The following is a 15,534-nucleotide window of genomic DNA, read 5'->3' as shown; positions in this document are numbered from 1 at the left end:
CCCCCTCCAAAAAAAAAAAAAAGGTCATGTGCAGAAGAATTGATGGAGGGGTGGGAAGGACTTGGAGCACAGGTGTCTACTCTCTGCTGTTCAGGTGGCATGAAGGGTTCGGGACCAGTGAGCTCCGCAAAAATGCCAGGCCAGACTTGTCCTGTGGGCAAGGTCCCCTTCGGGGTCCCCCGCCCAGTTGTTGGATCATTTCTGTCCATCAGTTCCTGGTGGGCTCCCCTGAAGTCCTGGGCCTCTCTGGGCTTTGATGGGCTCCTCTCTGAGATGCCAGTCTGAGATGGTCCATCTGGGAGGACTCAAAGGTACTCTAACTCTGACAGCCCTGGAGGCCTTGCATGTGGGCTCCTCGCCCTCTCTTCCCTGCGTGGGTGTGTTTGTATTTCCTGTTGGACCTGAGAGAGCGACTCCAGATCCTTGTCATGGTCAAGGGACCTGAACGTGGGTAGTCCTGGTGTCAGTCCTGATACTGCCAGTCCCAGGTCAGATTTCTGAGACTGTGCCTCGGTTTCCTCGTCTATGCAGTGGGAATGACCCTGGCTTCCACCTCATGGGTGGTTGTGAGAAAGTGCAACTTGAATGAATCCGAGCTAAGACACCAAAATAATAAGGAGCCAGTCAAGCCTGGCCAGGGGGCGGGGACTGAGCAGGTCCCCAGCTGCCCGGGCTCCAGCCGGCTCCTCCCCTGGGCCCCTTTTGTCTGTGCCCCGCAGAGCCCAGCTGGCAAGAGCTGGGAATTAGCAGGCAGGGGCCGGGGCGCCTCCCGCTGCAACTAATCTGGGAGCTGGCAGCGGCTGCGTCCTTCCCTTCTGAAGGACCCGTAATGTGAGGCCCCCAGGGGAAAAGGTGCCCTCGCTCCAGGAGGGCGTTCTGGGAGGTGCCCTGCGCTGGGCTGGGTGGCTGGGCTTCAGGGGAGGGGCAGCTGCTGAGAGACTGAGAGGCAGGAGCTTTGGGGAGCGGCATCCATCCAGGCTGGCTTTGCCAGTGGTGCCAGCCAGGGTCAGGTGAATCTTCACACGGTCAGAGCTGGGGGCCTGGGAGGGCAAGGGGTGGTGGGTGGGACCAGGGCCAGGCTCAGTGCCTGCTGTGAGGGACCCTCTGGACTCTCTATCGGCCCCTGCTAGCTCGTAGTCTCGGCCTTGGCCTGGGGCAGCAGAGGCTGTTGGAGAGAACCTTGTATGGGAACCCTGGGACTGGGATTGTGTGCAAGTGTGTTTGTGTCTGCAGGTGAGTGTGTGCATGTATGTTTAGGTTTGTGTGAATTTTAGTGGGAGTGATCATGTGGATGGATTTGTGTGTCCAGGAGTGTGTGATTATGTGAATGTGATGGTGCATGTGACTGTAAGTGTGCATGGGTGGGCGGGTATGCGTATACATAGGTGAGTGTATGTTTATGTGTAAGTCATCGTGCGAATGGATGTGTGTGAGATTTTGCGACTGCATGTGATGGTGTGTGTGTGACTGCACGTGTGTGCAAGCGTGTTGGTGCGTCATGTTTAATTTTGTGTCTGTGTTAGTATATGTGCAGGTGCGTGAATGGGATGGTGTGTGACCATATGGGTGTCTGTGTGTGTGGAGGCAAGTGTGTGTGCAAGTCTGCAGGCGTATGTGAGATTGTGCACCACACTTGCCCTTGCTGGTCTGTGGCACACCCGCCCCTTCCCTCCCCTCCCCGAGGCCTGGGCTGCCCCTGACCAGGACTGTCTGCACCACGGTGAGGCTGGCCAGTGGCTGGACAGGCAGGGCAGTGGCGTACTTCCCCGGGATTAGGAGACCAAGGTCAGCACAGCCGAACCGAGCTTTTGTTTGTCTCTCCCCTGCCCGCAGCAGCCTGCGGTCTGTTTCATTCATTATTAAGTTCTAAATCCACCCGATGAGAAACTTGAGCCACAGACCACGCTCCCTCTCGGGCTGGCGCTGTCTGACCCCTGCCGCGTCTCAGGGAACTTCACTGGCTGAATTTGCTGCACCCCGTGTGCTTTTGTTTTCCCAGAAACGGCCAGCCCTTAGTTGTGTTTAGTTTTCCTCCAAGGCTGGATGGGGCGGTGAAGATTGGGGTAGGGGGCCCCGTCCCTAGGGAGAGTGCAGGTGTGGCCCCCCTCGCTGTCCTGTGGAGTTAGGGCTCCTGCGCTCTGAGCTCTGTGCCCTTCTGGGTCCTGGTTCATCCTCTAGTCCCCCATCGGACCATCTCTGGGGGTTCCCAGGTGGGCTTGAGTCGAATCCAGGAGTGGAGTAGAAATAAAGAATCATCCCCTTCAGGATGTTCTGGGCTGGGAGACCCCAGCCTTCGTGGTATCTGGCTTCCGTCCCATCTGATGTCTAGTGCCCTGCGATTTCACACCTCTCGGGTCTTATCTGGTACCTGAAGCAGCAAATTTCCAGCTTCCTCAGCCCCTCCATCCCTGAAGAATGTGGTACAGCTGACTCAAGGAAGGACTCCTTTTTTCCTTGCAAAATGTTGCCCATGCCTTTAAGGACCAGTGCATTTTCCCTTCAGAGTTAGGGGTTGGAGGAGAGTTGATTCCCGGTGTTGAGACTTGTCTTCCTTTTGGCCTCAGGGACTGATGGTCTGCAAAGTCATTTCCGGTGGCTGTCCAGGCTGCTCCTTCTCCGTCAGGGCAGTGGCCGAGAGCCTCATCTCCAGTGGGAAGAGGGGGTGGGGACCACGACCAGCCAGGCCCAGGCAGGTGTTGCTAAGAGAAAAGGCATGTCTCCCCCACGTCCTGCCACCTCTCTGCTGCCTCCTCTGCAGACGGGAGTCTCTCATGTCCACTAGCTTCCGGCCCCCTGATTTCTCCGCTCCTCCGGCAGCAGTTGGCCAGCTGCACAGCCTCAGCCAGTGCGCTGTCGAGAAGCTGGCTCTGTCCTTGTTCCTCGGCAGCCCTGGGAATTGCCTCTAATCTCCTCTCTGCCTTCCCCCTGCAGATGGTGACGACGACCCGCAACTCTCCTGGGTGGCCTCGTCTCCCTCCAGCAAGGATGTTGCGTCACCCACGCAGATGATCGGCGATGGTTGCGACCTCGGCCTTGGCGAGGAGGAAGGGGGGCCGGGCCTGCCGTACCCTTGCCAGTTCTGCGACAAGTCCTTCATCCGCCTGAGCTACTTGAAGAGGCACGAGCAGATCCACAGCGACAAGCTGCCGTTCAAGTGCACCTACTGCAGCCGCCTCTTCAAGCACAAGAGGAGCCGCGACCGGCACATCAAGCTGCACACGGGTGACAAGAAGTACCACTGTCACGAGTGTGAGGCAGCTTTCTCCCGCAGCGACCACCTCAAGATCCACCTGAAGACCCACAGCTCCAGCAAGCCCTTCAAGTGCACTGTGTGCAAGCGCGGCTTCTCCTCCACCAGCTCGCTGCAGAGCCACATGCAGGCCCACAAGAAGAACAAGGAACACCTGGCCAAGTCAGAGAAGGAAGCCAAGAAGGACGACTTCATGTGCGACTACTGCGAGGACACCTTCAGCCAGACCGAGGAGCTGGAGAAGCACGTGCTCACCCGCCACCCCCAGCTCTCCGAGAAGGCAGACCTGCAGTGCATCCACTGCCCCGAGGTCTTCGTTGACGAGAACACGCTGCTCACCCACATCCACCAAGCCCACGCCAACCAGAAACACAAGTGCCCCATGTGCCCCGAGCAGTTCTCTTCGGTGGAGGGCGTCTACTGCCACCTGGACAGCCACCGGCAACCCGACTCCAGCAACCACAGCGTCAGTCCCGACCCTGTGCTGGGCAGCGTGGCCTCCATGAGCAGTGCCACGCCTGACTCCAGTGCCTCCGTGGAGCGTGGCTCCACCCCGGACTCCACCTTGAAGCCACTGCGGGGGCAGAAAAAGATGCGGGATGATGGGCAAGGCTGGTCCAAGGTGGTCTACAGTTGCCCCTATTGTTCTAAACGGGACTTTAATAGCCTGGCCGTGCTGGAGATCCACCTGAAGACCATCCACGCGGACAAGCCACAGCAGAGCCACACGTGTCAGATCTGCCTGGACTCCATGCCCACCCTCTACAACCTCAACGAGCATGTTCGCAAGCTGCACAAGAACCACGCCTACCCCGTCATGCAGTTCGGCAACATCTCTGCCTTCCACTGCAACTACTGCCCTGAGATGTTTGCTGACATTAACAGCCTGCAGGAGCACATCCGCGTCTCCCACTGCGGCCCCAATGCCAACCCGCCCGATGGCAATAACGCCTTCTTCTGCAACCAGTGCTCCATGGGCTTCCTCACCGAGTCCTCCCTCACTGAGCACATCCAGCAGGCCCACTGTAGCGTAGGCAGCGCCAAGCTAGAGTCTCCGGTGGTGCAGCCCACGCAGTCCTTCATGGAGGTCTATTCCTGCCCCTACTGCACCAACTCACCCATCTTTGGCTCCATCCTAAAGCTCACCAAGCACATCAAGGAGAACCACAAGAACATTCCGCTGGCCCACAGCAAGAAGTCCAAGGCAGAGCAGAGCCCGGTCTCGTCCGATGTGGAGGTATCGTCCCCAAAGCGGCAGCGGCTCTCAGCTAGTGCCAACTCCATCTCCAACGGCGAGTATCCCTGTAATCAGTGTGACCTCAAGTTCTCCAACTTCGAGAGCTTCCAGACCCACCTGAAGCTGCACCTGGAGCTGCTGCTGCGGAAACAGGCGTGCCCACAGTGTAAAGAGGACTTTGACTCCCAGGAGTCCCTCCTGCAGCACCTGACGGTGCATTACATGACCACGTCAACTCACTATGTGTGCGAGAGCTGTGACAAGCAGTTCTCTTCGGTGGATGACCTGCAGAAGCACCTGTTGGACATGCACACCTTCGTGCTCTACCACTGCACCCTGTGTCAGGAGGTCTTCGACTCTAAGGTGTCCATCCAGGTGCACCTGGCGGTGAAGCACAGCAACGAGAAGAAGATGTACCGCTGTACGGCCTGCAACTGGGACTTCCGCAAGGAGGCAGACCTGCAGGTGCACGTCAAACACAGCCACCTCGGCAATCCGGCCAAGGCGCACAAGTGCATCTTCTGTGGGGAGACCTTCAGCACTGAGGTGGAGCTGCAGTGCCACATCACCACGCACAGCAAGAAATACAACTGTAAGTTCTGCAGCAAGGCCTTCCATGCCATCATCCTCCTGGAGAAGCACCTGCGGGAAAAGCACTGTGTATTTGACGCTGCCACTGAGAACGGCACAGCCAACGGGGTGCCCCCTGCAGCTACCAAGAAGGCGGAGCCTGCCGACCTACAGGGCATGCTGCTTAAGAACCCTGAAGCACCCAACAGCCACGAGGCCAGCGAGGACGACGTGGATGCCTCAGAGCCCATGTACGGCTGTGACATTTGCGGGGCGGCCTACACCATGGAGGTGCTGTTGCAGAATCACCGGCTGCGGGACCACAACATCCGGCCAGGTGAGGACGACGGCTCGCGCAAGAAGGCTGAGTTCATCAAGGGCAGCCACAAGTGCAACGTTTGCTCACGGACTTTCTTCTCGGAGAACGGGCTTCGGGAGCACCTGCAGACGCACCGGGGCCCTGCCAAGCACTACATGTGTCCCATCTGTGGCGAGCGCTTCCCCTCTCTGCTGACGCTCACCGAGCACAAGGTGACCCACAGCAAGAGCCTGGACACAGGCACCTGTCGCATCTGCAAGATGCCCCTGCAGAGCGAGGAGGAGTTTATCGAGCACTGCCAGATGCACCCCGACCTGCGCAACTCACTCACAGGCTTCCGCTGTGTGGTCTGCATGCAGACAGTCACCTCCACGCTCGAGCTCAAGATCCATGGCACCTTCCACATGCAGAAGCTGGCAGGCAGCTCAGCTGCATCCTCCCCCAATGGCCAGGGGCTGCAGAAGCTCTACAAGTGTGCTCTGTGCCTCAAGGAGTTCCGCAGCAAGCAGGACCTGGTGAAGCTTGATGTCAACGGGCTCCCCTACGGCCTCTGCGCCGGCTGCATGGCCCGTAGCGCCAATGGACAGGTGGGAGGCCTGGCTCCTCCTGAGCCCGCTGATCGGCCCTGTGCCGGCCTCCGCTGTCCCGAGTGCAGTGTCAAGTTCGAGAGTGCCGAGGACCTGGAGAGCCACATGCAGGTGGACCATCGTGACCTCACGCCAGAGACTAGTGGGCCTCGGAAAGGTACCCAGACCTCGCCAGTGCCCCGGGTAAGTGCAGCCTGCCTGGCCCTGCCTCTTGCTCCTCGGTGCTGCACTGACCCCTGTGGGAGTCACTTGCCCTAAGCCTTGTGTTTCCTGGCGATGCTCCCCCTAGAGCCCTGAGGGGGCGCTGTTGTGCAGCGATTAAGCACATCTGCTCTGCAGTAGCCATTTCCTTTCCAGTGGTGTGACATGACTTCTCTCTCTGGTCTTCATTTTTCAAGTGCTCATCTGTAAAATGGGGATAATAACGGTCTCAACTTCATTGAATTGTTGTGAGGGGCCAATGGCGTGCAGGTTAAGTGTCTAGGAGAGCAGCAGAGCCATGCCTTCTCTGGGCTTTACATCCAGAATTCTTTGGATGGCACCTGCCTATGTACACACATGAAGGTCTTAGAACCTGGCACTCTGCCAGGACTCACGGGCAAGAGCTGCAGTCACCGGCTGATGCTGTCAGCACCAACCACGTCATTGTACTAGGTCATTGGAAAAGTCATGACGTGGTTTTCTATGCAAAAATGTATCACCCAATAGTGCCACTACTAGTGTGTAGAAGGCCCTTAGAAATGGGTCCGATGTCGTTATCATTAAAGATTGACTCATTCATTTCACGACACTTTTCCTGAGCACCCATGTATTTGGAGGAGCCAAGAAGAACTAGATCCGATGTCATTATCATTAAAGATTGATTGACTCATTCATTTCACGACACTTTTCCTGAGCACCCATGTATTTGGAGGAGCCAAGAAGAACTAGAAATAGGCCTTTCCTTGGGGGGGCTCGCAGACCAGGAGACCCACAGGCCCATATCAAGTGGCTTTCTATGAGGTGAGAGAGGGCTGGGCTGCTGGTGGGTTCACGCAGACCTTGGGTCAGGGGCTGAGGGGCACCCCATGGTGGCCTGGAGCCTCTGTGGCGCTTATGTGTTAGACAGTATGAGCCCGGGGATTCCCATTGAGTCTGCGTTGTCTGTTTTTGGACCCAGGAGGTGCCAGGCAGGTCTCAGGAGTACCTTTCCTTCGTGGACGGCTGCTGGTGCCATTGGCAGGGTGGCGGGGGTGAGGGGAGGCGCCACATGTGCAGGTGTCTGCTAGGGCACAGGGTGTTTGCTGAGGATGTTTGGCCTCGGGCTCAGATCAGGCCTGGCACTCGGGTTTTGAGCGGGAGAGAGAGAGGGAGAAAGAAGGAAAGGTGGAGAAAGGGAAGGGGGATTCCGCAGTGGCAGGGACCTTCTGGCCCAGCACGCTGATGTTACAGATGGGCCTGGGGAGGCCCAGTGAGCCAGATGGGCCTGGGGAGGCCCAGTGAGCCAGAGGGTCCTATCCAGGGACACCCACTGGGGGAGGAGAATGCCTGAATAAATGCAGGGCTGTACATCCAGTCAGAGCCTGAGGCCACCCTGCCAAGACCTGTCTGGAGCAGAGAGCTCCTTTTAGGGACTGTAACACCCCACCCTCTCAGGGTTTTTGGCTAGGCCAGGTCTCTAAGCAAGGGACACCCTCAGGGGTCCTGAGCATGGGCATAGGTCACTGCTGCCCAGCCCTGTTCCTCTCTGCCTCAGCTTGCTGGCTGGCTGGGGTTCTGCAGGTGATCTTGGGGAGCACTGGGGCCTTGGAGTCAGATGGAACAATTTCTCCTCCTTCCAGTTCCCAGCCGTGATTTGACCTCACTGGGCTTCTCTCCTCCCCTGGAAAGCCAGAGGGTAACAGTAATAGTAATTAATAGGAATAGTAATAAAAATGGAAACAGTAATACAGACTTGCATTACCTGGGAGGCACTTTTTTTTTAAGAATTATTTTTATTATTGTAACTTTATCTATTTCTTTCTTTAAAGTTGACCAGAGAGGGACAGAGTGAAAGAGAGAGGGAAAATGAGAAAGCAAGCCACCAGGTCTGGGGATTCAAACCATGGTCGGCCATGTGGGAGTCCAGGGCACTTAACCACCACGCCATCTGCCGGTCCCAAGGAGTCATTGGTTTTTAAGCAGCAACTGCCCTGTTTGGACAGCGCCTGTTCCTCAACGGTTGTGAAATATCGTGCCCGTTTCCTGGGCTGACATCGGCACCTGGCTCTGAGGACTGATTGAGTGAAGTAGGCGCTGGGCACATGGCAGACGCCACTTGCTCTGCCATTTATGTGAATAGCCCGCAGGCTGCTCCTGACCAGCACTCCGCCTGGTCACCCTGGAACCCTCCTGGCTGCAGAGAGGAGAAGGGCTGAGGTGGGGTCTGGGGTGGTTATGCCCCATGCTTAGACTGTGGGACAGTATGGCTGGGCTGGGGCCCTGCTGCTCTTTTCCTGGGAGCATCCAGCCTGGGCCATCCCTCCCTTTCTGGCACTGCCTACTACTGTGCTGGGGTCCCCACACTCTGACCAAGGAGTTCCTTTGGTGCCTCTGAAGCCTTGAACTATTCAAACCTCTCTAATCTGCCCTGAAAGCAGAATCAAGTCCCACTTGGTACAAGCACCTACTGTGTGCGGGGTGCTCTCCTAGGCACAGAGTTTTAAGTCGTCTTCATGACAACAACCTGGGAGCTTTGCTGTGGCTTGTGTTTTGGCAAAGAGGATCCAGGCTCAGAAAGGTAAGGCCATGTAGCTAAGGATGCGCAGCTGTGCACGGCAGTGCAGGGATCGGAGCCCAAAGGGTGCTGGATTCCTGGGAGCCCCTCAGGCCTTCCTCTCCTGCCTGTAGGCCTTGTAAGAGTGGGGGCAGCTGAAAATCACATCTCTGTCTGCCTAGAGATCCAGGCAGATGGGGCATTTGCAGAAAAGAGCTAGACAAAGCCTAGGTACCTCCCCAGCCAAGGCAGCAGTCTCTGGGGCCTGGCCCCCTGCCTGGGCACGCCTGCGGGCAGGGGCCCAGCTGTCTGTTAGCCCACCCCATCCTCCCCCAGGACTCACTCATGGAAGAGCAGACTCTGGGGGCTTCGCAGGGGCCGGGGGGCTGGCAGGCTGGGACCCTTGGGAATGTATCCATAGCAACCAGCTCTCAGAGGACTGGGTTCCTGTGGGGCTGAGGCTGCTGCTGGCTGGAGCATGAAGCATTGAGATTTCCACTTCCCCCTCTGTTTATGGGTAATAATGACATCAACCCTGATTCAAGGCTAGCATGGGCAGACCCTGGCCCTCCATCTACTCAACACATCTTCATGGCGTCTTTCTCTGCCAGGCGGGGTAGGCTGGGTGCCCTGTACCCATTTTCCAGCCAGGTAACTAGACATCCAGGTTGGAGGGTTCTGTCTTCTAGGTCAGGTCTGCCCGGGGAGGTCTGAGGCCATGGTGCTGAGAGCAGCAGAGGACTTGGCCCAAACCCCAGCTCCCCTGCTTACCAGCTCAGGGCTATGGTCAGGTGCTGTAGTCCCTGGAAACCTCGCTTCCCACATCCCCAAAGCGGAGCTCTCAGAGCGGCTGCGAGTGCCCACTAGAAACACTGCTGCACATACTGGGTTGTCAGAAAAGTCACGATGTATTTTTGCATAGAAAAATAGGGGAAAAAACACATGAGTTTTCTGACCACCCAATAGTCAGTGCTCAGTAAATGTTAGCTGTGATCATGACACGGAAATCCAGCAACTCTGGCCATCTTCCCCTTCTCCAGGGCCTGGCTTCCCTGCTCTCCCTCTCCTGTCTCCACTGGCCTCAAGCGTGTTTTCTTTCTGCCCTGGGCCCCTGTCCAAGGTTGCTCAGTGAGGGAGCCCCTGGCCATAGGCCCTGGAACTTAGTTTTAGTAGTCCAGAGAGGGGCCGATGGCAGAGGAGGTGCCTTGAATGCCAAGTTTGACCTTTCTGTAGTTATATCTCCTAGAGGGGATTGAAGGTCCAGAGGGGAAGGTGGGTCTCTGGGGGGCCGAACAGAGGAGACAGACCAAGAGTCGGTGTTGTGGTAAAGACAGGGGCCAGTCAAGTTGGGAAGTGTTGATGCTGGTGAGCCTGTGTGTGCATGTGTGAATGCATATATGTGCACTCAGGAGTCTACGTGTGTTTACACGAGGGTGAGTATTGGGGTGGCTCCAGGATGCACTTGTGCTAGCAGCTGATTGTGTTTCCGGGGCATATTTGGGAGTACTGGGTGTATTAGAATTCCAGTGAGTGCCGAAGCTTGTGTGTCTCGGGATGTGACTTCTGGGATCCGTGAGGATGTGTCCACTTCTGGGGCGTGTGTCACCCTCACGTATCTGTGTTACAGTGAGAGAGTGAGAATGCACATATGTATGCTTGCACCTCTGTGTGTGTCTGTCTTTGTGTGTGTGGTCGGCGGTTCCCTTGGAAATCCCCCGTGGCCTGTTCTCCATCAGGAAGGGCCCAGTTATCTGGCCGTGCCCTTCCTGTTACTGTGGGGTGGCCAATGGTGGAGGGACATTTGGAGTAGTTTCTTCCTCCCAGGCCCCTAGAGAGTTACTTTCCGGGCACAGTGAGCACTTTTTACTCCCCTGCCCCTAGGAGGAGCAACCAAACCATCTTGATCCCCACGTGGTCTGGACCAGCCATGGCTGTGGCTTCCAGAGACTTCCATCTGAGGAGATGCCTAGAGGAAGACATGGTCCGCTTCCCCAGCCATGGCTGTGGCCTTACAGCATCCCCTTCTTCCTGGCCACCCACCTATAGGGACTGGGCGGCCTTGTCCTCAGGTCTCCCTGGGCTTTACTGGGATGGAGCTTACTGGTGTTTTGTTCTTGCCTTCATGCCCTCGTTCATTCAGTCATTTATTCATTCATAGCATCAAAGGCTTTCACGCCTGCCAGGCAGAGTGGGAGGAGACACCTGTGAGACAGGATGAATTACCGAGTTATTTTGATTTTGGAGAAACCCATGGTGGTTTCTCTCCATGGGGATGGCCTTGAAGTCGGGCTGGAATGGGAGCTTTGGGATCACGTGTGCCTGCAGGTCCCCTGTGGCTGGAACATCGCCCCATGCTCACTATGAAGTTGGAGCCCTAGCCCTGGCCTGTACTGTTCCCTCCGGCCTCACCCCATTCTTCCCACGACCTTTCTGTGCTAGGTGCCAGCTTCTGGGCCCATGCTAAGGAGACATGAAACCCCTAGGTCTTCTCAAACTTGGGGGAAAGGTTCGGGGGTTGGGAGGGAGTCCTAGAGCCTTGGCAGAGACACTGTCTCTGGAGCCAGAAGCTCCTAACACCAGCTTTTCCATTGTTTCTTTATTTGTTCACCAAGCATTTTCTTAGCACCAATAATACCAACAGAAGATACATCATTCTTAGGCCACGCCCTGGGCCAGGTCCTGTGCTAAGGTGGTGGATATTTGTGGCATCTTCAGTTTCCCTTGTCCCTTGTGCTCTCTTGGAGCTTTGCATAGGTTATTCTGCAACTTTCCTTTTGTGTTCTTCAGCTCTTCATCTGTGGCCCGAAAGGTGGACAAAACACATCCTGGGCCCCCGGGGGCTCAGGCGCATTGGGGGAGCAGGCGAGTCCATCACCCATGACACACAATGTATGGATCACCCAGCAGTTCACATAACAGCCTAAACCAGGGGTTGTGGGAAGGCCCTGGAATCATCCTGTGTGGTAACAGAAACTTCTCAGGAAAGGTGACCCTTAGACAGAATCCTCAAGGATGGAGATGGTGTTCCGGGTAGAGGAACCAGCCCAGGCAAAGTCAGCAGGTGTGCAGGATCTGCTGGTGCAGGTGGATCTGATTCAGTTGTGCTCCCTGGTGGTTCATCCTGGCCACATAGTGGAGGGTTGGGTTTAGATCTTTGGCCATGAAATCTGAAGTCCTGATCTCTTTTCCACAGGTAAGAGAGGCCCTGTTAACCCAGGAGCCAGGGAGGTCTTCAACAAACTTATGTGTTTAGAGTCTCAATACCACTCCTCACCCTTCAAAAAATCCCACAGCCATAATCTTTCCTTGACACGGCACTACCACCTCTGTCCCTAGGGGACGGTTTCACAACTACCTGGGCTTATTCATGAGAATGAGGTCTGCTCTTTGAATAAGTCTTTGAAGCTTCTGGAGGTCTCCATTTTTCTGCCCTCACTGCCACCTCCCCAAGGCAGCTGGTTGTAGTCCCCATGTGTGGCAACCAGTTGTCAGATCACTTGGGACCACGATTCCTAGGGGCAGATGAGGAATTCCTCAGCCCTCCTCGGGTACCAGAGAGGGCAGGAACAGTGTTCCCTGCTTAGCCTCATGGTTCTTATGGTGGGTAAATGGATGGGAAGGTTGTTGTGTAGGGAGAAAGATGGATGGATGGCCGGGCGGGAGTGGTGGGGTTGGATATTGTGTAAAAGAATGAATGAGGGCCCAGCAGATGGTGTAGTAGGTTACATTGCTGGACTCCCATGTAGCCAACTGTGGTTCAGTTCTTGGACCTGGTGGCTTCAAGATCACGCTGAGCATGTGTGCATGCATTGTGATGTGGCCATCCTCCTGGGGTGTGATTTCTCACCATCCGTCTCACTGTCTCTGTCTCTCTTTGTTGAGTGCACATGCCCCTAAGGCAAAATCCTCTTTTAAAAAAACTAGAAGAATGAATGGTAGACAGAGAACAGGTAGGTGGATGCATGGATAGGCCGGTGGGTGAACAGATCGAGGGATGGGTGGACATGTGCATGTGTGGTAGAGGGAGGGATGGCTACATGGATGAAAGGTGGGTAGATACATTTGCCCTTCCAAGCAGGGCAGCCTACCCTACCTCCCCAGAAGGTTCAACCTGGGAGAAGGCGGTTTCCCCAGAGCGAGCAGAGGAACAGCTCCTCCTCCTCCTTGTTCTTCTTCTTCTATTTTTAAATAACTATGTATTTAATTTTATTTATTCTCTCATTTATTTTAATTTGACCAGAGAGAAACACACACACACACAGAGGGAAAGTGAGAAAGCAAGCCACCAGATTCAGGACTTGAACTGTAGTCAGCCATGTGGGAGTTTCCATTGCCTTAACCACCATGCCACCTGCTGGCCTTGGAGCAGCTCCTTTGGAATATAGCCTGATGCCCTCCTCCCCCTGGGCTGAAAGTGCTGGATTTAGAGGGAGGTGGGGAGAGAATGGCCTGGGAAGACCAGGGGGGCGACCAGAACCATTCTGAGAAGTCTTGGACCAAGCTGTCCAGGAACTTGTGAATCTACTTTCTTCTGTCTCCCAACTCTCATTCCTTTCTTTTTGGTTTCTAAACAGAAAAAGACGTACCAGTGCATCAAGTGCCAGATGACCTTCGAGAATGAGCGAGAGATCCAAATCCACGTTGCCAACCACATGATCGGTAAGAGAACATTTCCTCCCAGCCGTGCTGGGACCGCCGGCCAGGCTTTGAAATGTGCTGTTCCAATCATTATTTCCCTGGCTTTTAGGGCAAACGACAGAGTTGCTGCTGCTGTTTCTGAGACGTTTCAAATGGGAGTAAAAGTGTCAGTCCGAGTGCTTTCTCCATCGGAGCCTTCTTGTCGCGGCTCCACTCCCATCACAATCAAACTTTTGACAATCTCTTCCATTTCCCAGCATAAATTTCCCTCCATGTCTGAAACGAAGTGCTTTCCAGTTGTCAAGCACTCAGGGGCAATTATGCTTCAATTTGGTATGTCATGACATTGAATAGATTTATCTGCTCACATTTCCCCGCTCAACCTGGCGAATTCCTCAGGCACATTGTCAAAACAGAATGCTTACAAAGTTATTTCGGTGGTACTTTTCCTGCTCCCCTTCAAGTGATTTTGGACTTGGGCAAATTCAGCCTCTCTGCGAGGGGAGCTTTCACATTCCGACAGAGTTCACACACTTGGCCTGGGGTCACAGGCAAGCTGCGAAGCCTCCCTTACCCTAGGTGGATGGGTGTGGTCTCCCTGGTGGCTGGGATGCCCTCCCTGTAGAGAGGGCACAGTTGGATGTTCTGATGTTCTGATGTTCTGATGGGCTGGGAAGTTCTAAGAACAGGAGCTGGCTGGGGCCCCAGAAGCTTCTAGAATCCTGATGCCCTGGATCTTTGCTGGGTAGGGGATCACATTCCCTAGGACTCCTGTAAGTCTGAGCAGCGAGGTGTCCATCACGGATCACATCTTGATGCCTTCTTCATCTGTAGTTTTCATCATCTTCTTTTTTTAAGGTTTTTGCCATAGGGGCATATGCGCTCACCAAAGAGATAGTGACAGGGGAAAGTTAGAAATCACCCCCCCTCACCACTCCCGGGGACTGCCATGTTGCAATCTCTTCTCTTCCATTCTCCTCCTGGGATTTCTGGCATGCACACACACACACACACACACACACACACACACACACACCCCTAGTGTGAGTTTCAAGTGGCCAGGTCCGGAATTCTAACTGGGGTCGGCCATGCGGGAGTCTAGCACCTTAACCACCATGCCACCTGCTGGCCGCAATTTTTTTTTTTTCTTTTAATGTCTTTTCATTACAGTTTTAGCAGTAGCCCTGTCATCAGGGTCCTATTTAATTTTTAAAGTTTTTAAAATTATTTTTAAAAAATTATTTATTTAATTTTATTCATTCATTCATTCATGTATTTTAATTTGACCAGAGAGAGAGAGAGAAAGTGAGAAAGCAAGCCATGAGGTCTGGGACTCAAACCATGGTTGGCCATGTGTGAGTGTCCAGCACCTTAACCAGCATGCCACCTGCTGGCCCCCAAGGATCCTGTTTTATAAAACCCTTTAGTGCACACAGTCAAAAGCCTCCCATAGTGTATAGCTCCCCAATTCTCACACACAGAACATACCTGGGTAATCAGCATCCAGACCTAGAATCGACCACTCCGGGCATCTCAGAGGTTCCTCGCCTGGCTTCCTGCATGCAGACACCCACCGCCCCCTCCATCCTGCAAGAAAGGTCATTATCATCCCGTTGTGTAAGAGCAGAGTGTGGTGTTGGCTGATGAGTACGTGGTACAAATGGAATCGCATAGTTTCTGCTTGTCTGTCTGGCACAGCTCGCTTTGCATCTTATGGCCTCTGGCTGGAGATCCTTTCTTCTCATTGGTGTATAATATTCCAGCATGAGACCAGGTCACCATTTATCCACTCAGCTCCTGGTGGGCCTCGTTGGGAGCCCTGTCTAATTGCACTGCTATGAGCACTGTTTTCCTGTCTTTTGGTGAACAGATATATCTGGTTTTAATAGGAACAGAGGAATGTATAGATATTATATATCAATTACAATGTTTTGTATATATATGTGTATATGTATATATACACACACATATATATTACATGTCTATCATTATATTGGATCGTTGGAAAAGTCACGACACATTTTGCACACACAAAAAAATACGTCATGACTTTTCTGGTTTTTTTTTTTTTTTTTGAGATGTTTTCGCTACAGGGTGTGTGCGCTCTCCAGAAAGACAGAGACGGAGAGACAGAAAGCGAGAAATCACCCCCCAGGGGGGATGGCCACGCTGCAATCCCTTCTCCTCCATTCTCCTCTT

At 54.4% G+C, this 15,534-nt stretch overlaps 1 protein-coding gene across 3 annotated transcripts in view; it reads left to right on the top strand.

The window, feature by feature from the left end:
• Positions 1 to 15,534, top strand: part of ZNF423 (zinc finger protein 423) — a 346,310-nt gene that overhangs the window by 171,743 nt on the left and 159,033 nt on the right. For all 3 annotated transcript variants that reach the window (XM_006154781.3, XM_027774304.1, XM_006154779.1), the window contains 2 exons: positions 2,932 to 6,146; positions 13,272 to 13,356. In XM_006154781.3, coding sequence (XP_006154843.1) covers positions 2,932 to 6,146; positions 13,272 to 13,356 — 3,300 coding nt within the window. The remainder of the gene's footprint in view (positions 1 to 2,931; positions 6,147 to 13,271; positions 13,357 to 15,534) is intronic.

The sequence above is a fragment of the Tupaia chinensis genome, unplaced genomic scaffold, assembly GCF_000334495.1.
Source record: "Tupaia chinensis unplaced genomic scaffold, TupChi_1.0 Scaffold000422_1, whole genome shotgun sequence".
Taxonomy (NCBI): Eukaryota; Metazoa; Chordata; class Mammalia; order Scandentia; family Tupaiidae; genus Tupaia; species Tupaia belangeri.
This window is presented reverse-complemented; position numbering and strand designations above follow the sequence as displayed.